Here is a 23,252-nt window from a genome sequence, read left to right as displayed (position 1 = left end):
AGAAAGGAAATTTGTTGGAAAACCTAGCCAATACGTACTATTTGCAATCCCTGTTGCCCAACAAAAAGCGGTATTGGAAACGACTAGGTAGAGCTTCGAAGATTAGAACACTGCTCCTTGGTTCCATATTGAGGGAGGATATTGTTGAATTAAAAAAGGAAACAGATGACTGACTTTAAGATGTCTACCAATGCTGGTTTACAATGAGATAATGGGTGGTGCAACCGAGGGACATCCCTGTGGTGATGTGCCTTCCAGTTTCTCCCCCCTTCCCCTGCCACATGAAGAAGCGCTTTGCCTCCAATTTTTAAAAAATTCGTTCATGGGATGTGGGCTTCGCTGGTGAGGCCAGCATTTATTGCCCATCCCTAATTGCCCTTGAGAAGGTGGTGGTGAGCCGTCTTCTTGAACCGATGCAGTCCGTGTGGTGACGGTTCTCCCACAGTGCTGTTAGGAAGGGAGTTCCAGGATTTTGACCCAGCAACGATGAAGGAACGGCGATATATTTCCAAGTCAGGATGGTGTGTGACTTGGAGGGGAATGTGCAGATGGTGTTGTTCCCATGTGCCTGCTGCTCTTGTCCTTCTAGGTGGTAGAGGTCGCGGGTTTGGGAGGTGCTGTTGAAGAAGCCTTGGTGAGTTGCTGTAGTGCATCCTGTGGATGGTACACACTGCAGCCACAGTGCGCCGGTGGTGAAGGGAGTGAATGTTTGGGGTGTTGGATGGGGTGCCAATCAAGCGGGCTACTTTGTTCTGGATGGTGTCGAGCTTCTTGAGTGCTGTTGGAGCTGCACTCATCCAGGCAAGTGGAGAGTATTCTATCACACTCCTGACTTGTGCCTTGTAGATGGTGGAAAGGCTTTGAGGAGTCAGGAGGTGAGTCACTCGCCGGAAAATACCCAGCCACTGTATTTATGTGGCTGGTCCAGCTTAGTTTCTGGTCAATGGTGTCCCCCAGGATGTTGATGGTGGGGGATTCAGCGATGGTAATGCCGTTGAATGTCAAGGGGAGGTGGTTAGACACTCTCTTGTTGGAGATGGTTATTGCCTGGCACTTGTCTGGCGCGAATGTTACTTGCCGCTTATCAGCCCAAGCCTGGATGTTGTCCAGGTCTTGCTGCATGCGGGCTCGGACTGTATCACGGGTGCATGCTCCCTAAATGGCAGAAATAGGGAATGCATCATGACAGGGAATCATGGGCACCACCCACATGGATTAGGACCTTGCATATTCGTGGTCATTCCACAATCCCACACTCCCAGTGGTCGTAGCCATCGGAGGTCACGGAGTTGCCCCTGTAGATGCGAGGCGGGTTGAAATTCCCCGATGAGCTACTTTTAGCATGACCGTTAACCCTCCAGGTAGCATTTCTTACAACAGCCCACAGAGGAATTTAACGTGAATGGGTTTGCCAATGCGCTAGAAAAATGAATGCACAGAGGAATTTCCAGCCCGCAGCAATAAGTTGGCAAACCGCTTCCTTTTGACTTAATTCATCTTTTACTCTTCCACCCAAGTGCTGACCTGCACTGCAGGCCCTGACCCTTCAACACAGCTTCTCAATTAAATAAAAAAAAGACACAGGGATACATTTTACGATTCCTTGCGCAAGGGAGAACAATGCGGGATGCGAATCGGGTCTGTTAACCTCCACGGTCAAATTCCCAATCCTGTTGGTTAAAATCGTAAAAAAAATTGCCCCCCAGGGTCTAACTGGAACTTGTATAACTTCTAATCATTGTTCCTTATGGATCTAAATGATCTTTATTTTGATCCAAAAGTACACTTGATAATCTCTTTTTTCTCTCTCTCTCTCTCTGACTTTATATATAGATATATTTAGTAGCAATGTTAAACAATTAGATTTAATTTTTGAAATATAGCATTCTTAAATTACACCCTGTAAATATGTAGAATACTTTTTTTTTGCATTTTTGTTTCTCCATTGTGGCAATATTTCTAAAAATACAAAAGCTGGTGTTCAGGAAACAGTCACCTCACGGAAACAACTGGCTTCTGCAGTCATATGAGAAGTCCTCAAACACGAAGTAGTCATAAGGGAACCAGGAAGTTGACTTCGGCCTTGCATTTTCCCCAGGAATTCAGTCTGCACATGATAAGTTCCAGAGTTCATAAGAACCAAAAACATTTCCTTTTAGACTTTTTTGGTTCTGTCCTGGCAGGCTGCCGTGGTATTGGTGATTCTTCCTGCTTGTTAGGTGTGCCAGGTTGCTCTGAACTTTGGCCTGTGTCTGTTTCCATGGAGCTCAGGACCCTATGAAATCTGCCTTCTTGCTGCCTGAAATCGTGTTCCACACTGTAAGCAAGAGAAAAAAAAAGAGTTATTTTTTTTCTGCGCCAATTGTTCCCCACTTCTCTCCTCTCCAGCAGGTCTAGGTATGTTTCCATGGATGCCAGAGGCTCTCCATAGAACCATACAGCACAGAAGGAAGCCTTTCGGGCCATCGTGCCTGTGCCAGCTCTTTGAAGGAGCTGTCCAATTAGTCCCACTCTCCTGCTCTTTTCCCCATAGCCCTGCAAATTTTTCCTTTTCAAGTATTTACCCATTTTGCTTTTGAAAGCCACTATTGAATCTGCTTCCACCACCCTTTCAGGCAGTGCATTCTAGACCATAAAACAATTTCTCCTCATCTTAACTCTTTTTTTTGCCAATTATCTTAAATCTGTGTCCTCTGGTTACCGACCCTCCTGCCAGTGGAAACGTTTTCTCCCTATCTACTCTATCAAAACCCCTCATAACTTTGAACACCTCTATTAAATCTCCCTTTAACCTTCTTTTGTTCTAAGGAGAATGATCCCAGCTTCTCCAGTCTCTCCACATAACTGAACTCCTTCATCTCTGGCACCATTCAAGTAAATCTCCTCTGCACCCTCTCTCAGGCCGTGACATCCTTCCTAAAGTGTGGTGCTCAGAATTGGACACAATACTCCAGCTGAGGCCTAACCAGTGATTTATAAAGGTTTAGCATAACTTCCTTGCTTTTGTACTCTATGCCTCTATTTATAAAGCCAAGGATCCTATATTTTTTTTAACAGCACTATCAACTTGTCCTGCCACCTTCAAAGAATCTGCCAGGGTTTTAATTCCTGGGTTGCTACCAAGCGATTTCTGCTGGGAAAGTGTGTGGGCATTGAGCAAGGAGATAATCAAATTCACTTAGTCATCCGCAGTTCAATAGCCTGCCAACCCTGACAGTATAGCTCACACGTGAGTTAGGTGCAGTTTGAACTATGTCCCAAAAAGAGTCAGGGGAGGAGGAGAGACACATTGGTGGTGGAGTAGGAGAATTAAAATCTCTGCTAAAATTCAGATGGCCAAGTACGATATACCCGAGGCAATACCTGGCAGGAAAAGAAACCCTTTAGTTTGAGTGACATCTGAGAGAGTTCCCTCATACCTCAGAGAATTGTGTCAAATTTGTAAATTCCCCTCTCGCAACCTGACAGCAACAAATCCCCCGGCCCGTCTCCTCAGGATCAATTTTCTGGATAGAAAATAGAGAAAATACGTTCTTAGAAGATTTGAGTGTCTGTGGACCTGATGGAAAATCCCATATTGTGTTACAGTGGTTTCAACAAAAAAAGAGCGAGACAAATCGAACTGATGATATAAGATTCTGAGAGGGCTTAACAAGGTCGATGCTGAGAGGCTGTTTCCCCTGGCTGGAGAGTCTAGAACTAGAGGGCATAGTCTCAGGATAAGGCGTCGGCCATTTAGGACTGAGATGAAGAGAAATTTCTTCACTCAGAGGGTTGTGAATCTTTGGAATTCTCTAACCCAGAGGGCTGTGGATGCTCAGTCGATGAGTATATTCAAGACTGAGCTCTATAGATTTTTGGACTTTAACGGAATCAAGGGATATGGGGTTCGGGCGGGAAAGTCAGGAGAGGTCGAAGCAGGCTCGAGGAGCCGTATGGCCTACTCCTGCTCCTATTTCTTATGTTCTTATAATGAAGCTGTAGTTTCTGACACCGACTAAATATAGTGTACATAGAATCACGAAGATGCACTATCATTTCCGAGTAGGAGTTTGATTTTAATCACCCTTGAGCATGACAGTGATGGACTTGTCAAATGGGTACTTGTCATTTGTTCACGAGGGGTTGAGACCGATTGTAATAATAGGTTTCAGTAAAACCAGCTAAACTTAAAAAGAAAAATCAGATTTTATTTATTAGCTTATGTGTAAGACAATGATTGGAAAAGTGATCTAACTGTTGGTTCAGGCTGGCAGCCATCTATAGAGCTTTTTGGGATGCGGGTCCTCACTTTGAGAGCTCTGTTTGCACATTGGTGACCTGGCATGAGGTACCCATTCACTACTGAGGGGCCTAACCCAAGACACCAATTCCATAGAATTACATAGCACTCACAGCACAGAAACAGGTCATTCGGCCCAACTGGTCCATGCCAGTGTTTATACTCCACACAAGCCTCCTCTCTCCCTCTACATCTCACCCTATAAGTGTATCCTTCTATTCCTCTCCCCCTCATGTGCTTATCTAACTTCCCCTTCAATGCATCTATCCTATCACCTCATCTACTCCTTGTCGTAGCGAGTTCTCATCACTCTTTGGGTAAAGAAGTTTCTCCTGAATTCCTTATTGGATTTATTAGCAACTATCTTATATTTATGGCCCCTAGTTTTGTTCTCCCCCCACAAGTGGAAACATCTTCTCTACATCTACCTTATCGAACCCCTTCATAATTTTAAAGACCTCTATTAGGTCACCCTCCGCCTTCTCCAATGAAGGAAAAATGGCAGCTTTCCCTGTTGGTTTACTAATACAGGTATTGCTTAGTATCAAACCAAGCCTTTGCATATCAGGAAGGCCCGAGTTTCAATGCCAGTCTGTGCTGAATTAGGTGACGGAGGGAGGGGGGGGTGCAGGGGACGGAGGTGAGGGTGTGGTGATAGGGAAGGGAGTCGAGTTCCTCCAATTGGCTTCGTCTTCCTTGGGCTGGGGAGGGCAAAAATCAGCCAGAGTTGCCACTCCTGATCATCAAATAAAAAAAGGAAAGAAAGACTTGTATTTATACAGCGTCTATTGTGACCTCAGGATGTCCCAAAGCGCTTTACAGCCAATGAAGTACTTTTGAAGTGTAGTCACTGTTGTAATGTAGGAAACTCGGCAGCCAATTTGTGCAAAGCAAGGTCCCACAAACAACAATGTTATAATTACCAGATCATCTGTTTTAGTGATATTGGTTAAAGGATAAATATTGGCCAGGACACCGGGGAGAACTCCCCTGCTCCTCCTCGAAACAGTGCCATGGAATCTTTTATGTCCACCAGAGAGGGCAGAAAGGGAACCTGTCATCTCATCCGAAAGACGGATGTGACCTGTGCTGGGACAGGCGCATATTTCTGGGCATTGGGTGGTGGGGGGGGGGGTTGTGGGGAGGGGACTGGAGATTAAGGTGCGATGCAACAGCCTGGCGGTATTCACGTTCCAGGATCACACATTAAAACAAAAGGCCATTTGGGTGAGATGAAGATGGTGAATATGAAACCGCAGTCACCAGCATGAGGTAGCACCTACAGAAGAAGAGAGGAGAAACAGAACAACAACAACAACTTGCATTTATGTAGTGCCTTTAACATGGTAAGACGTCCCAAGGCGCATCACAGGAATGTTATCAAACAAAATTTCACACTGTGCCACATAAGGAGATATTAGGACAGATGACCAAAAGCTTGGTCAAAGAGGTAGGTTTTAAGGAGCGTCTTAAAGGAGGAGAGAGAGGTGGAAAGGCAGAGAGGTTTAAGGAGGGAATTCCAGAGCTTAGGGCCTAGGCAGCTGAAGGCACGGCCGCCAATGGTGGAGCGATTAAAATCGGCGATGTGCAAGAGGCCAGAATTGGAGGAGTGCAGAGATCTCGGAGGGTTGTAGGGCTGGAGGAGGTCACCGAGATAGGGAGAGGTGAGGCCACGGAGGGATTTGAAAACCAGGATGAGAATTTTAAAATCGAGGCGTTCCCGGACCAGGAGCCAATGTAGGTCAGCGAGCACAGGGGTGATGGGAGAACGGGACTTGGTGCGAATTAGGATACGGACAGCAGAGTTTTGGATGAGCTCAAGTTTATGGAGGGTGGAAGGGGGGAGGCCAGCCAGATGACCATTGGAATAGTCCATTCTGGAGGTAACGAAGGCATGGACGAGTGTTTCAGCAACAGATGAACTGAGATGGGCAATGTTATGGAGGTGGAAGTAGGTGGTCTTGGTGATGGAGCGGACATGGGGTTGGAAGCTCATCTCAGGGTCAGATCGGATGCCAAGGTTGCAAACTGGTTCAGCCTCAGACAGTGGCCAGGGAGAGGGATGGAGTCGGTGGCTAGGGGACCAAAGACAATGGCTTCGGTCTTCCCAATATTTCGTTGGAGGAAATTTTTGCTCATCCAGTTCTGGATGTCGGACAAGCAGTGTGACAAATGAGAGACAGTGGAGGGGTCAAGAGAGGTGGTGGTGAGGTAGAGCCGGGTGTCGTCAGCGTACATGTGGAATCTGATGTGTTTTTGGATGATGTCGCCAAGGGGCAGCATGTAGATGATAAATAGGAGGGGGTCAAGGATGGATCCTTTTACTTGGCTACTTCACGTATGGGAGAGTGCACACGGTCTTTAATGCATTTGTATGCTGGCTGACTTTTAAGGTGGTGTCACTCACCAACAATTTGTTGTGATCCACAATTCCGACCCATGCCTTGTTCGGATGCAAGTCTGAGCTTGCACTGGTCAGCTCCTGATTTCCACAATGTCTGTCTGAACAGTTGCCAAGGGGAGATCAGGCACTTCGCCACAGTTCGAGGGAATGAAAAATAATATGTTGGCCCTATATATTTTAAAAGGGCTCTCTGGTCCAGGCAGCTTGAGAGAACCCTAATGAATATTAGGTGCATTTATATGGCACCTTAAACATCTCAAAGGGCTTCACACAATAAATTACTTTGAAGTTATACTAAGAGGTGGAAGTTATGCTACAGTTGTATAAAGTTCTGGTTAGACCACATCTGGAGTACTGTGTTTAGATCTGGGCACCACACCTCAAGAAGGATATACTGGCCTTGGAAGGGGTGCAGTGCAGATTCACCAGAATGATACTGGAGCTAACAGGGTTAAATTATGAAGACCGGTTGCATCGACTCGGTTTGTATTCCCTTGGGGATAAAAGATTAAGGGGTGATCTAATTGAGGTGTTTAAGATGATTAAAGTAGCTGATTGGGTAGATAGACCTAAACTATTTCCTCTGATGGGCAAGTCCAGAACAAGGGGGCATAACCTTAAAATTAGAGCTAGGCCGTTAAGAGGTGATGTCAGGAAGCACTTCTTCACACAAAGGGTGGTGGAAATCTGGAACTCTCTCCCTCAAAAAGCTGTTGAGGCTGGGGGTCAATTGAAAATTTCAAAACTGAGATTGCTGGATTTTTGTTAGGCGAGGGTATTAAAGGTTATGGAGCCAAGGCGAGTAGGTGCAGTTGAGATACAGATCAGCCATGATCGAACTGAATGGCAGAACAGGCTCGAGCGGCTGAATGGCCTACTCCTGTTCCTATGTTCCGAAGTCCAGTGATTGTCGCTGCCTCTCAATAGCATTACCTTCTCTTTTATTGGATAGGAAGAAAAGGAGATGGAACAGCAATGATGGAGGGAGAGGTTGGAGGCTGACAGTCAGAGAGCCATCACAAGACAATGGCCCATTTAGTTCATCCATCTAGAAATACCCATTGTAACATTCAGTTGGCCCTTAATTGATTCCAGGGTTTATGCCTCCACCACTCTATCCGGGAAGTCCAATCCATGTGTTGATCACACTCTTTGTGTGAAGAACTTCCTCGTATCAATTGGTCTTTTACTAGTTGAACCTGTGGCTCCATAGCCTACTCTCACAATTTACTTTAAAAGTAATATTCCAGATTTACTTGTTTCCATTCCTTTTACTATTTTATATATCACATTTCCAGGCCAAAAGTCCAAGTGACTCCAGACTTTCCTTCTAACTCAGGCCCCTGAGTCTCGTAGGTTCTTCTCTGCACTGCCTCTAGTGTTTGAATATCTTTCTCACCTGTCAGGCAAGATGGTGTTGCCTGCATCTTGTCCAGAAGCATGCCCATGGAGGTGCCCTGAAAACAATGGGTACGGTAGTGTAGTAGTTATGTTACTGGACCAGTAATCCAGAGGCCTGGACTAATAATCTGGAGAATATGGGGTCAATTTTAGGATGGCCGAGCAGGTGCGTTCGTGGCGGGGGGGGGTTCCTAAAATTGGGGAATCCTGGTGTGGGTCCGGAGCCCGGCTCCAACCCGCCCACTTCCGGGTTCTCCAATGACGCGAATCGGTGCGCGCACAGCCCCGTCGTGCGGGACTCCCACCGGCAATTAAAGCCAGCGGGATGACAGTTTGGATAGTTAGGGAGGTACTTGAGGTCATTGACAGACCTCATTGGGAAGAGATTTTGCACAAGCCAGTCAAAAATGGCCAAGACGTGGCAGTAGTGGTGACAATATAATATGTAATGCGAGTTGATCAGAAATCAAATATAAGTAAAAACCATGACAAACCCTCAAACACCCTTCTGCATCCCCTTCATGCTCACGACACGTTTGCCTTATGCTTCCTACTACACATACGTGATGCATGCCCTGTGACTGCAGCACAGGTAGTGGCAGGTGGGGGTGAGGCTGACCATGAAAGAGATGCATGAGAGGGTGAGTATGAGATAGAGCCATGAGATTGTATGAGGATTGGGTTGAGTGGTAGTGGCAGGATGAGTACTGGGGAGATGAGGAAGTGCAGGTAAGATGAGGATGAGGGTTCAGTGGGTGTGAGGAGTGATGTGATTGAGAAGTGTTGGCAGTGCAGAAGGAGATGTGGGGTGGGGGCGGTGATGTGGTAGACGGAGTGTAGGGGAATGATTAAGAGTACTCACTTCAGCTGACCTGGTTAGGTCATTGAAGCGCCTCCTGCACTGTATGCAGGTGCGTGATATGTTGGTGGTGCTGGTGACCTCCTCTGCCACCTCAAGTCAGGCCTTCATGGTGGCAGAGGCAGGATACTTCCTCCTGTCCGCCAAGTGGAAGATCTCCCTCCTCCTCTTCCTCCTCCTCCTCACCCGATCCAGTAAGATCTGGAGTGAGGCATCATTAAACCTGGGAGCAGCCTTCCCCATGGGCTGCTCCATGCTGTAATTTTGCCTATTTTCTGCAGCATCAGTCAGTGGAGGACTGCCCCTTTAAATAGGGCTCCTCCAGCCGACAACCTATGATGCGGGTGCGCAGTCCGCCCGCTGCGCAGCTTTTCAGCGCGAAACCCGGAAGCCGGTTACCCATGAGTCCAGTCGACCCCCCCACTGCCAACCCGCCTCCCTCCTAATATCGGGCCCTATGAGTTCAAATCCCACTGTGACAATTTGAACTAGTTTACATACAAAATCTGGGAATAAAAATGCTGGTATCGGTAAAAGCGACTATGAAGCTTTTGGATTTTCCCAAAAATCCAACTGGTTCACTAATGCCCTTTCGGGAAGGAAGCCTGCCGTCCTTACCTGTTCTGGGCCTATATGTGACTCCAGTCCCACACCAAGGTGGCTGACTTTTCACTGCCCTCTGAAGTGGCCGAGCAAGCCACTCAGTCGTATTAAATTTGCTGCAGCATTTCAAGAAGAAGGGTCACCACCACCTTTTTCAGAACAACTAAAGATGGGCAATAATGTCAGTGACGCCCACATCCTGGGAAATTTTTAAAAAGTTACCGTTCTGCCCATTGTGTTATTTGCATGCATCAGGGGGTCTTTTTTTTTGCAATAAATCGCACCGCTTTACTAAACAAAAATGATCAGTTTGATATCAAGACAGAGTTCAGGTGATGAGTTTTTGTTTGGAATGTGCTGAATTGCATTTTACTCACTGCAGATTTGGAGGAGTTTGCAATTTTTTCTGCATGATTTATCTGTGCTTTTTATTAATGTTCCCCTCCACCCCCCAACAAAATACAGGATTGGCAAAATAGTTGGAAAGCATTTTTTTAAAAAAAAATCTTTTTGCCTGACTCAATTTTAAACAGAAAATAAGATGGGCCACCTTCAGTCATCTAGAGACAGAGATTGTGTTAAGCCCAATCTTGCTTCCCTCACTCTCTTGTCTCGATGTGGAGATGCCGGTGATGGACTGGGGTGGACAAATGTACGTATTCCTGTTGCGTTATTTCCACAATCCCAACATTTTTTTAGACCGTGAATCCCGGGATTTCAGGGTCCTAAAGGTGGTTGATGGGTGGGGGTGGGTGGAAGGGCAGAGAGAGAGAGAGAGAGGGAGGGTTTCCAGGATTGTAAATTCTCATACAGACTAGGAAGGCCCTGGGTTTGATTTCCCAGTCTGTGCTGAGTTAACTCATCTCAGCTCAGGCAGCGGTAGGAGAGCTACACTTGAGATCAGCACCCTTGGGCTATAGAGTGGGAGGGAAAATCAGCCAGCCAGCATTGCAAGTCTGCATGGATGAGTTTCCCTCCGGGGTCATTTGCACTTTCAAAGTATGCTAAACACATCCTATTCAACATCCAGGCTTGGGCTGATAAGTGGCAAGTAATAATCGCGCCAGACAAGTGCCAGGCAATGACCATCTTCAACAAGAAAGAGTCTAACCACCTCCCCTTGACATTCAACGGCATTATCATCGCCGAATCCACCACCATCAACATCCTGGGGGTCACCATTGACCAGAAACTCAACTGGACCAACCTCATAAATGCCGTGGCTACAAGACTCACACAGCATCCCAATTTGGGCATATACCAGCTGTTCCTTCATGGTCGCTCCGTCAAAATCCTGGAGCTCCCTGCCTACCAGCACTGCGGGAGCACCTTCACCACATGGTTCAAGGGCAATTAGGGGTCGGCAAAAATTGCTGGCCTTGCCGGCGATGCCCATGTCCTGAGAATGAATTAAAAAGCAGAAGATATTTTGCGAAGTTGCATTCCTGACACAGAGCTTTGCACGCTGGGAACGCATATTGGGAATTCGGATGCGGAATGCAGAGTATCCCACAGGATTTCCCATCCATTCAATTGTTAAAATTGTAAAATCTACCCTGCCGATTTTGCACCATCTGTTGCTCCTCGTTGACTCCCTGACTAGGGGTGTCAGGAAGGACTTCTATTCCACGGGTGTCAATGGCCTTCCTGTACCTTACCCAAGAGGCCATTACTTGATGCATAGGGTGTGTGTCAGCAGTCTATTTGACTATGGAAGGCATCACAAAGAAATCTGGTCCTTGACCTAACACCACTTAATTCATACAGTGTGTGTTTGTCATTTATTCGTCAGTGCAGAACAGGCTCGAGGGGCTGAATGGTCTACTCCTGTTCTTATGTCATTTATGGCCCCATAAGCAGCAATGGAACAAGTCAGGGCCATTTGATCCATTGAGCTCAGTCCAAGGAGAGGAACCTCCATCAAGGAACTTGAACCAACTCTTTTCATTTGCGAAGGAAAGGTATTGCTAAGTGTCTCCATGCTTTCCTATCTGTATGCTTTGGTGATTACAGACAGTTTTTTCAACTGCCCGTTGCCAAGGCAATCAGTGTGCAGACAGACAGGTGTTACCTGCCAGGTCTCAGAATATACAAATCACCAAAAAAAAAACAAACAAAAAAAAAACAGAGATAGAGAGGTAGAAACATAGAAAAGACAGCAACTGACCCGTTATATTAAAAACAGATAACATTTCCTATCTGTAGATTATTTATCCAAGCCTGCAAATCTAAGAATTGCAGGACCCTATCTTCATGTGTTTATATTTAGAGCTGTTTTTGAACTGTAATTTTTTTGGGGGGCTGCATCAGCTTTTTCGAAGCCGTCGGTCAGCTTTTGCTAGTTGTCTGGGTTGGCACATGCCACTACACAGTTCGAGCGTGACATCCTTCGACTTCATAATCCACTGTTTTGCCTACATCGTTCAACATTCTGCTGGCTTTGTTGACTGCTTCCCTACATTGGTTGGACATGTTAAGCATCGAGTCCACTAATACTCTCAGGTCTCTTTCAACTTCACCCTTAGTTATTTCAACATCACTCATGAGGTACATGAGAGGCCCATTTTCCCTGCCTATCTGCAGTAGGTGTCAGTCGTGGCCCAGTGATAGGACTTTTTCCCCTGAGTCGGAGGGTTATGGGTTTAAGTCTCACTCCAGGAACTTAAGAACAAAATCTAGGCTGACACTCCAGTGCAGTACTGAGGGAGTGCTGCACTGTCGGAGATGCCGTCTTTCGGATAAGACATTAAATCGAGGTTCCGTCTGCCCTCTCAGGTAGATGTAAAACATCCCATGGCACTATTTCGAACAAAAGCAGGTGAGTTCATCCTGGCCAATATGTATTCCTGACTAAAATAGATTATCTGGTCATTATTACTTAGAATCATATTTTTTTTATTCGTTCATGGGATCTGGGCGTTGCTGGCGAGGCCAGCATTTATTGCCCATCTCTAATTGCCCTTGAGAAGGTGGTGGTGAGCCGCCTCATTGAACCGCTGCAGTCCGTGTGGTGAAGGTTCTCCCACAGTGTTAGGGAGGGATTTTGACCCAGCGATGATGAAGGAACAGCGATATATTTCCAAGTCGGGATGGTGTGTGACTTGGAGGGGAACGTGCAGGTGGTGTTGTTCCCATGTGCCTGCTGCCCTTGTCCTTCTAGGTGGTAGAAATCGCGGGTTTGGGAGGTGCTGTTGACGAAGCCTTGGTGAGTTGCTGTAGTGCATCCTGTGGATGGTACACACTGCAGCCACAGTGCGCCGGTGGTGGAGGGAGTGAATGTTTAGGGTGGTGGATGAGGTACTATCCACCACCCTTAACAATCAGAGAATCATAGAAAGGTTACAGCACGGAAGGAGGCCATTCGGCCCATTGAATCCGTGTTGGATCTATCCAAGAGCAATCCAGCTAGTCCCACTCCCCCACCCTATCCCAATAGCCCTGCAAATTTTTTCCTTTCAAGTATTTATCCAGTTCCCTTTTGAAGGCCATGATTGAATCTGCCTCCACCACCCCCTCGGGCAGTGCAGTCCAGATCACAACCACTCGCTGTGTAAAAAAGTTTTTCCTCATGTCACCTTTGGTTCTTTTGCCAATCACCTTAAATCCATGTCCTCTGGTTCTTGATCCTTCCGCCAATGGGAACAGTTTCTCTCTATCTACTCTGTCTAGATCTTTGATGATTTTGAATACCTCTATCAAATCTCCTCTCAACTTTCTCTGTTCCAAGGAGAACAACCTCAGTTTCTCCAGTCTATCCATGTAACTAAAGTCCCTCATCCCTGGAATCATTCTAGTAAATCTCTTCTGCACCCTCTCTAAGGCCTTCACATCTTTCCTAAAGAATGGTGCCCAGAACTGGACACAATATTCCAGTTGTGGCCAAACCAGTGTTTTATAAAGGATCAGCATGACTTTCATAATTTTGTACTCTATGCTTTTATTTATAAAGCCCAGGATCCCGTATGCTTTTTTAACCGCTTTCTCAATCTTCCCTGCCATCTTCAACGATTTGTGCACATATACCCCCAGATCGCTCTGTTCCTTTACCCCTTTTAGAATTGTGCCCTCTAGTTTATATTGCCTCTCCTCGTTCTTCCTACCAAAATGCTTCACCTCGCACTTTTCCACCTTAAATTTCATCTGCCACGTGTCCGCCCATGCCACCAGCATGTCTATATCCTCTTGAAGTCTATCACTATCCTCCTCACTGTTCACTGCCCTTCCAAGTTTTGAGTCATCTGCAAATTTTGAAATTGTGCCCTGTACACCCAAGTCCAAGTCATTAATATATATCAAGAAAAGCAGTGGTCCCAGCACCGACCCCTGGGGAACACCACTGCACACCTCCCTCCAATCCGAAAAACAACTGTTCACCACTACCCTTTGTTTTCTGTCACTTAGTCAATTCTGTATCCATCCCAAATTGGCTGCCACATTTCCTACAACAGTGACTACAGTTCAAAAGTACTTCGTTGACTGTAAAGTGCTTTGGGACGACCTAAGGTTGTGAAAGGCGCTACATAAATGAAAGTCGTCTTTTTTTTTCTTTTTACTTTACACCCATCCCAACTGAAACCTGAACCCTTTTCCTGACTGATCCCTGGACCTCCTATCCTGACTGACCCCTAGATCCCCTTCCTGACTGACCCCTAGATCCCCTTCCTGACTGACCCCTAGATCCCCTTCCTGACTGACCCCTAGATCCCCTTCCTGACTGACCCCTAGATCCCCTTCCTGACTGACCCCTAGATCCCCTTCCTGACTGACCCCTAGATCCCCTTCCTGACTGACCTCTAGATCTCCCTCCTGACTGACTTCTAGATCACCTTCTTAACTGACCTCTAGATCCCCCTCCTGGCTGACCTCTAGATCTCCTTCCTGACTGATCCCTGGACCCCCTTCTTGACTGATCCCCTAGATCCCCTTCCTGACTGACCTCTAGATCCCCCTCCTGACTGACCCCTAGATCCCCTTCCTGACTGATCGCCTAGATCCCCTTTCTGACTGATCGCCTAGTTCCCCTTCCTGACTGATCCCCTAGATCCCCTTCCTGACTGATCGCCTGGATCCCCTTCCTGACTGATCCCCTGGACTCCTATCCTGATTGATCCCTGGAATCACATTCTGATGCCCGGAATTCCATTGTTCTTAACTGATCTCTGGAATCCCCACCTTGACTGATCCCTGGGGTGCTGTTATGGACCAAACCTTGGAATCCCACCATGACTGGTCCCAGAATGACCCGTCTTGACCGATCCCGTGGACTGATCCACCCTGACTGACTGGTGCCCTCGCCATAGCCCAGTCAGCAAGTGTTATTTTTTTCCACTCTCACAATCTGAGCTCCACACTGAGAAAGAGTGAAGGAAATCTTGACCTTGGTTCCCATGCAGATGCACCGGGGAGAAAACAGATACCCAACCGATCCTACTTTACTGACCATGGAGTATGGTCACTGGGGCTTACTGTGGTTGCCTGGGGCCTCCTTCGCCATTGATTATCAACGTATTTCAATGTTACTACTGGCATAAAACAATCCTCTCCCCCATAAATGTCAATAAATAAATCTTTATAGATTTCCAAAGCAAGAGAATGAGAGCCCGGCCGCGTGCAACGTACTGCTTATTAAAAGCCGATTCCTGCAGTCTCTGAGCCGTGTAGATTGTGCATTGCCTCCCAGCCAAAAATTCTGGAACCTGTGTAATCTCATTTATTTTTATGTGCAATAAAGTGGAAAATAGCTGGAACATTATTTGAAAGAGCTGATAGACGAGGTTAGATGTTATTAAAAGAAATTAAAAATTGATTTTTGCCAAATGTGCAGGCAGTAGCGATTTCATGGATTTTTAACTTTAATATTCCTGTGATTTAATAATCCTAATACGAGAGTTTTTTTTTTAAGAGAGACCGGAGAAGCCTGTATCTCGTTCTCAATGATGTGCTGGGTTTATTTACAGTCAATCCATGAATATTGCACAGAGGAGCCTGCTCCTTCAGTGATGGGGAGAAATGGTGTTGGATAAGGAGCATTTTCAAGTAAAAATACAAGATGAGTCATTAATACGGGGCCCATGGTTCTTGACTCACAATCCAAATCAAGTAGTCCAAGCGGGTCCAGCTAATCCATGAGTCCAGCATGGACATGTCCCCTTTAATCCTTTTCTCCATTCTTACCTCCTTCACATTATCACTCACCACTGGAGTCACTGACTCCTTTAACATCACACACTGACCCCGAGAGTTACTGTCTCCTTTAACATCACATACTGACCCCTAGAGTCACTGTCTCCTTTAACATCACACACTGACCCCTAGAGTTACTGACTCCTTTAACATCACATACTGACCCCTAGAGTCACTGTCTCTTTAATATCACACACTAACCCCTAGAGTCATTGTCTCTTTAACATCACACACTGACCCCTAGAGTTACTGTCTCCTTTAACATCACACACTGACCTCTAGAGTCACTGTCTCTTTAATATCACACACTGACCCCAAGGGTTACTGACTCCTTTAATATCACACACTGACCCCTAGAGTCACTGTCTCTTTAACATCACACACTGACCCCTAGAGTTACTGTCTCCATTAACATCAAACACTGACCACTAGAGTTACTGTCTCCATTAACATCAAACACTGACCCCGAGAGTCACTGTCTCCTTTAATATCACACACTGACCCCGAGAGTTACTGTCTCCTTTAACATCACACACTGACCCCTAGAGTCACTGTCTCCTTTAATATCACACACTGACCTCTAGAGTCACTGTCTCTTTAATATCACACACTGACCCCTAGAGTCACTGTCTCCTTTAACATCACACACTGACCCCTAGAGTTACTGTCTCCTTTAATATCACACACTGACCCCTAGAGTTACTGTCTCCTTTAATATCACACACTGACCCCTAGAGTCACTGTCTCTTCAACATCACACACTGACCCACAGAGTTACTGTCTCCTTTAATATCACACACTGACCCCTAGAGTCACTGTCTCCTTTAATATCACACACTGAGCCCTAGAGTCACTGTCTCTTTAATATCACACACTGACCCCAAGAGTCACAGTCTCTTTAATATCACACACTGACCCCTAGAGTCACAGTCTCTTTAATATCACACACTGACCCGGAGAGTCACTGTCTCCTTTAATATCACACACTGACCCCTAGAGTCACTGTCTCTTTAATATCACACACTGACCCCTAGAGTCACTGTCTCTTTAATATCACACACTGACCCCTAGAGTCACAGTCTCTTTAACATCACACACTGACCCCGAGAGTTACTGTCTCCTTTAACATCACACACTGACCCCGAGAGTTACTGTCTCCTTTAATATCACACTGACCCCTATCATTACTGTCTCCTTTAACACCACACTGACCCCTATCATTACTGTCTCCTTTAACACCACACTGACCCCTATCATTACTGTCTCCTTTAACACCACACTGACCCCTATCATTACTGTCTCCTTTAACACCACACTGACCCCTATCATTACTGTCTCCTTTAACACCACACTGACCCCTATCATTACTGTCTCCTTTAACACCACACTGACCCCAAGAGTGACTGTCTCCTTTAACACCACACTGACCCCTAGAGTTACTTTCTCCTTTATCACCCACACACTGACCCCGAGTGTCAGTGCCTCCTTTAAATTCACAAACTGACCCCTGAGAGTCACTGTCTCCTTTAACATCACACTGACACCTAGAGTTTCTGTCTCCTTTAATATTGCACACTGACCTCTTGAGTTACTGTCTCCTTTAACATCACACACTGACCCCGAGAGTTCGAGTCTCCTTTAATATCACACTGACCCCTAGAGTTACTGTCTCCTTTAATATCACACTGACCCCTAGAGTTACTGTCTCCTTTAACACCACACTGACCCCTAGAGATACTGTCTCTTTTAACACCACACTGACCTCTAGAGTCACTGTCTCCTTTAATATCACACACTGACCCTCTAGAGTTACTGTCTCCTTTAACATCACACTGACCCCCTAGAGTTACTGTCTCCTTTAACATCACACACTGACCCCTAGAGTTACTGTCTCTATGAACATCAAACACTGACCCCTAGAGTTACTGTCTCCTTTAAATTCACAAACTGACCCCCGAGAGTTACTGTCTCCTTTAACATCACACTGACACCTCGAGTTACTGTCTCCTTTAATATCACACCCTGACCCCGAGAGTTCAAGTCTCCTTTAATATCACACTGACCCCTAGAGTTACTGTCTCCTTTAACATCACACACTGACCCCTAGAGTTCGTGTCTCCTTTAATATCACACACTGACCCCTAGATTTCGTGTCTCCTTTAATATCACACTGACCCCGAGAGTTACTGTCTCCTTTAACATCACGCTGACCCCAAGGGTCACTGTCTCCTTTATCATCACACACTGACCCCTAGAGTTATTGTCTCTTTGAACATCAAACACTGTCCCCTAGAGTTACTGTCTCCTTTATCACCCACACACTGACCCCTCGTGTCAGTGTCTCCTTTAACTTCACACCCTGAACCCTAGAGTTACTGTCTCCTTTAACATCACACTGAACCCTGGAGTTACTGTCTCCTTCAACATCACACACTGACCCCAAGAGTTCATGTCTCCTTTAACATCACACATGTTTAGGGGTACGATAGCCGAGTGGTTATGTCACTGGACTAGTAATCCAGAAGCCTGGAGTAATAATACGGAGTTTAAATCCCACCTCTGCAGATGGGGAATTTAAATTCAATTAATTAAATAAAAATCTGGAATTAAAATACCAGTATCAGTAATGGTGGCCATGAAACTACCGGATTGTCGTAAAAACCCATCTGGTTCACTAATTCCCTTTAGGGAAGAAAACCTGCCGTCCTGACCCGGTCTGGCCAATATGTGACTCCAGACCCACAGCAATGTGGTTGATTCTTAATTGCCCTCTGAAATAGCCTAGCAAGCCACTCAGTTGTAAAACCTCGCTAAAAAAAGTCACAATAAGAATAAAACTGGATGGACCACACGACAAAGGCAAACCAAGACCAGTCGACCCTGCAAAGTCCTTCTCACTAACCTCTGCGGGACTTGTGCCAAAATTGGGAGAGCTGTCCCACAGACGAGTGAAGCAACAGCTTGACATAGCCATACTCACAGAATCATACCTTTCAGCCAACGTCCCAGACACTTCCATCACCATCCCTGGGTATGTCCTGTCCCACCGGCAGGACAGACCCACCAGAGGTGGCGGTACAGTGATATACAGTCAGGAGGGAGTGGTCCTGGGAGTCCTCAACATTGACTCTGGACCCCATGAAATTTCATGGCATCAGGTCAAACATGGGCAAGGAAACCTGCTGATTACCACCTACCGCCCTCCCTCAGCTGATGAATCAGTCCTCCTCCATGTTGAACACCACTTGGAGGAAGCACTGAGGGTAGCAAGGGCTCAGAATGTACTCTGGATGGTGGACTTCAATGTCTATCACCAAGAGTGGCTCTGGTAGCACCACTACTGACCGAGCTGGCCGAGTCCTGAAGGACATAGCTGCTAGACTGGGCCTGCGGCAGGTGGTGAGCGAACCAACACGAGGGAAAAACTTACTTGACCTCGTCCTCACCAATCCACCTGTCGCAGATGCATCTGTCCATCACAGTATTGGTAGGAATGACCACCGCACTGTCCTCGTGGAGATGAAGTCCCGTCTTTGCACTGAGGACACCTTCCAACGTGTTGTGTGGCACTACCACCGTGCTAAATGAGACAGATTCAGAACAGATCTAGCAGCTCAAAACTGGGCATCCGTGAGACGCTGTAGGCCATCAGCAGCAGCAGAATTGTATTCCAGCACAATCTGTAACCTAATGGCCCAGCATACTCCTCACTCTATCATTACCAACAAGCTAGGGGATCAACCCTGGTTCAATGAGGAGTGTAGAAGAGCATGCCAGGAGCAGCACCAGGCGTACCTAAAAATGAGGTGCCAACCTGGTGAAGCTACAACTCAGAACTACATGCATGCTAAGCAGCGGAAGCAACATGCTATAGACAGAGCTAAGCAATTCCACAACCAACGGGATCAGATTTGGGGGGGACGCAAGGCCAGCCCATCGCACTGCCAGCCCAAGGGCTCATCGAGTTCAGGGACACGCTGGCGAAGCTGATCGACGACTACGGCGTGGACGACGAGCCATGCGGCCAGTCTGAGTTGCCCGAGGGCACGTCCATCACCGTGGACAGCAAGCGCTTCTTCTTCGACGTGGGCTCCAACAAGTACGGCGTGTTCATGCGAGTGAGTGAGGTGAAGCCCTCTTACAGGAACTCCATCACCATCCCTTATAAAGCCTGGTCCAAGTTCGGCAGCACCTTCAGCAAGTACGCAGAGGAGATGAAGGAGATCCAGGACAAACAGCGGGACAAGAAGGAAAAAGCAGGAACTAAGTGTCACAAAACATATTTGAAAGTTCTTTATCTGAATGCACATAGCATTCGTAACAAAATGGACGAGTTAATGGCACAAATAACTACGTATGGGTATGATCTAGTGGCCATTACAGAAACATGGCTGCAGGGTGACTGGGAATTAAATATGCCAGGGTATTTAACAATCAGGAAGGACAGGCGGAAGGGGAGGTGGGGTGGCTATGTTAATAAAGGAAGGAATCACTGTAATACAGATAAATTATATTGGGACAAAGGATCAGGATAATGAAACAGTTTGGGTAGAGATAAGGAATAATAAGGGGAAAAAAACACTCGTGGGCGCAGTATATAGGCCTCCTAATAGTTGCAACTCTGCTGGAAGAAGTATTAATCAGGAAATAGTCGGGGCATGTAATAAGGGAACAGCTATAATTATGGGGGATTTTAACTATCATATTAACTGGACAAATCAAATTGGGCAGGGCAGCCTTGAGGAAGAGTTTATTGAGTGTATTAGGGATGGATTTCTTGAGCAGTATGTAACTGATCCTACAAGGGGGCAAGCAACCTTGGACCTGGTCCTGTGTAATGAGCCAGGATTAATTAATAACGTCCTAGTTAAGGATCCCCTTGGAATGAGTGACCATAACATGGTTACATTCCATATCCAATTAGAGGGTGAGAAGGTTGGTTCTCAAACAAGCGTACTGAGCTTGAATAAAGGAGACTATGATGGTATGAGGGCGGAATTGATTAAAGTGGACTGGGAAAATAGATTAAGGGGTAAGACGGTACATGAGCAGTGGTGTTCATTTAAGGAGTTATTTTACAACTTTCAAAACAAATATATTCCACTGAGGAAAAAAGGGTGTAAAAGAAATGACAGCCATCCGTGGCTAAGTAAAGAAAATAAGGATAGTATCCGACTAAAAACAAGGACATATAAGGTAGCTAAACTTAGTGGGAGGATAGAAGATTGGGAAGTCTTCAAAAGACAGCAAGAAGTAACGAAAGGATTGATTAAGAAAGGGAAGATAGATTATGAAAATAAATTAGCAAAAAATATAAAAACAGATAGCAAGAGTTTCTATCGTTATATAAAAAGAAAAAGGGTGGCTAAGGCAAACGTAGGTCCCTTAGAGGATGAGACCGGGAAATTAATGGTGGGAAACATGGAAATGGCAAAAATGCTGAACAAATATTTTGTTCCAGTCTTTACGGTAGAGGACACTAAGAATATCCCAACAGTGGACAAATGGGGGGCTCTGGGGGGGAGGAGCTAAATACGATTAAAATCACTAAGGAATTGGTACTCAGTAAATTAATGGGACTCAAGGCGGATAAATCCCCTGGACCTGATGGATTACATTCTAGGGTCTTGAGGGAAGTGACAGTGGGGATTGTGGATGCTTTGGTAATAATTTTCCAAAATACTCTGGACTCGGCAAAGGTCCCGGCAGATTGGAAAACTGCTAATGTAACACCCTTATTTAAAAAGGGTAGTAGGCAGAAGGCTGGAAATTATAGGCCAGTTAGCCTAACATCTGTGGTGGGTAAAATTTTGGAGTCTATTATTAAGGAGACAGTAGCAGAACATTTGGACAAACATAATTTAATAGGACAAAGTCAGCATGGCTTTACGAAGGGGAAATCATGTCTGACAAATTTGCTTGAGTTCTTTGAGGACATAACGTACAGGGTGGATAAAGGGGAACCAGTGGACGTAGTGTATTTAGACTTCCAGAAGACATTCGACAAGGTGCCACATAAAAGATTATTGCTCAAGATAAAGAATCACTGGATTGGGGGTAATATTCTGGCATGGGTGGAGGATTGGTTATCTAACAGGAAGCAGAGAGTTGGGATAAATGGTTCATTCTCGGACTGGCAACCAGTAGCCAGTGGTGTTCCGCAGGGGTCGGTGCTGGGTCCCCAACTCGTTACGATCTATATTAACGATTTGGAGGAGGGGACCGAGTGCAACATATCGAAGTTTGCAGATGATACAAAGATGGGAAGGAAAGTAGAGAGTGAGGAGGACATAAAGAACCTACAGGGAGATATAGACAGGCTGGGTGAGTGGGCGGAGATTTGGCAGATGCAATACAATATTGGAAAATGTGAGGTTATGCACTTTGGCAGGAAAAATCAGAGAGCAAGTTATTTTCTTGATGGCAAGAGACTGGAAAGTACTGCAGTACAAAGGGTTCTGGGGGTCCTAGTGCAAGAAAATCAAAAAGTTAGTATGCAGGTGCAGCAGGTGATCAAGAAGGCCAACGGAATGTTGGCTTTTATTGCTAGGGGGATAGAATATAAAAACAGGGAGGTATTGCTGCAGTTATATAAGGTATTGGTGAGACCACACCTGGAATACTGCAACCAGTTTTGGTGTCCATACTTAAGAAAAGACATACTTGCTCTCGAGGCAGTACAAAGAAGGTTCACTCGGTTAATCCCGGGGATGAGGGGGCGGACATATGAGGAGAGGTTGAGTAGATTGGGACTCTACTCATTGGAGTTCAGAAGAATGAGAGGCGATCATATTGAAACATATAAGATTGTGAAGGGGCTTGATCGGGTGGATGCGGTGAGGATGTTCCCAAGGATGGGTGAAACTAGAACGAGGGGGCATAATCTTAGAAGAAGGGGCTGCTCCTTCAAAACTGAGATGAGGAGAAACTTCTTCACTCAGAGGGTGGTAGGTCTGTGGAATTTGCTGCCCCAGGAAGCTGTGGAAGCCACATCATTGAATAAATTTAAGACAGAAATAGACAGTTTCCTAGAAGTAAAGGGAATTAGGGGATACGGGGAGCGGGCAGGAAATTGGACATGAATTTAGATTTGAGGTTAGGATCAGATCAGCCATGATCTTGTTAAATGGCGGAGCAGGCTCGAGGGGCCGATTGGCCTACTCCTGCTCCTATTTCTTATGTTCTTATATCAAAGCTCTGCAGTCCTGCCACATCCAGTCGTGAATGGTGGTGGACAATCAAACAACTATCTGGGAGGAGGAGGCTCTGTAAACATCCCCATTCCCAATGATGGCAGAGTCCAGCATGTGAGTGCAAAAGGCAAGGTTGAAGCGTTTGCCACCATGATCGCAACGTGATATCAAGAAACGGCTGAGTGCACTGGATACAGCAAAGGCTATGGGCTCCGACAACATCCCGGCTGTAGTGCTGAAGACTTGTGCTCCAGAACTAGCTGCGCCTCTAGCCAAGCTTTTCCAGTACAGCTACAACACTGGCATCTACCCGACAATGTGGAAAAT

The 23,252-nt window shown here is 46.1% G+C and overlaps 2 protein-coding genes across 3 annotated transcripts in view; one reads left to right on the top strand and one right to left on the bottom strand.

Moving 5' to 3' along the window:
* LOC137316523 (dedicator of cytokinesis protein 2-like) overlaps positions 1-23,252 on the top strand; it is a 1,021,473-nt gene that overhangs the window by 414,158 nt on the left and 584,063 nt on the right. The window lies entirely within an intron of this gene.
* Positions 1,503-23,252, bottom strand: part of LOC137316723 (INSYN2B protein-like) — a 126,793-nt gene continuing 105,043 nt past the window's right edge. The window contains exon 4 of the mRNA XM_067980614.1: positions 1,503-2,317. Coding sequence (XP_067836715.1) covers positions 2,131-2,317 — 187 coding nt within the window. The 3' untranslated portion in view covers positions 1,503-2,130. The remainder of the gene's footprint in view (positions 2,318-23,252) is intronic.

This window comes from Heptranchias perlo, chromosome 1 (genome assembly GCF_035084215.1).
Source record: "Heptranchias perlo isolate sHepPer1 chromosome 1, sHepPer1.hap1, whole genome shotgun sequence".
Taxonomy (NCBI): Eukaryota; Metazoa; Chordata; class Chondrichthyes; order Hexanchiformes; family Hexanchidae; genus Heptranchias; species Heptranchias perlo.
This window is presented reverse-complemented; position numbering and strand designations above follow the sequence as displayed.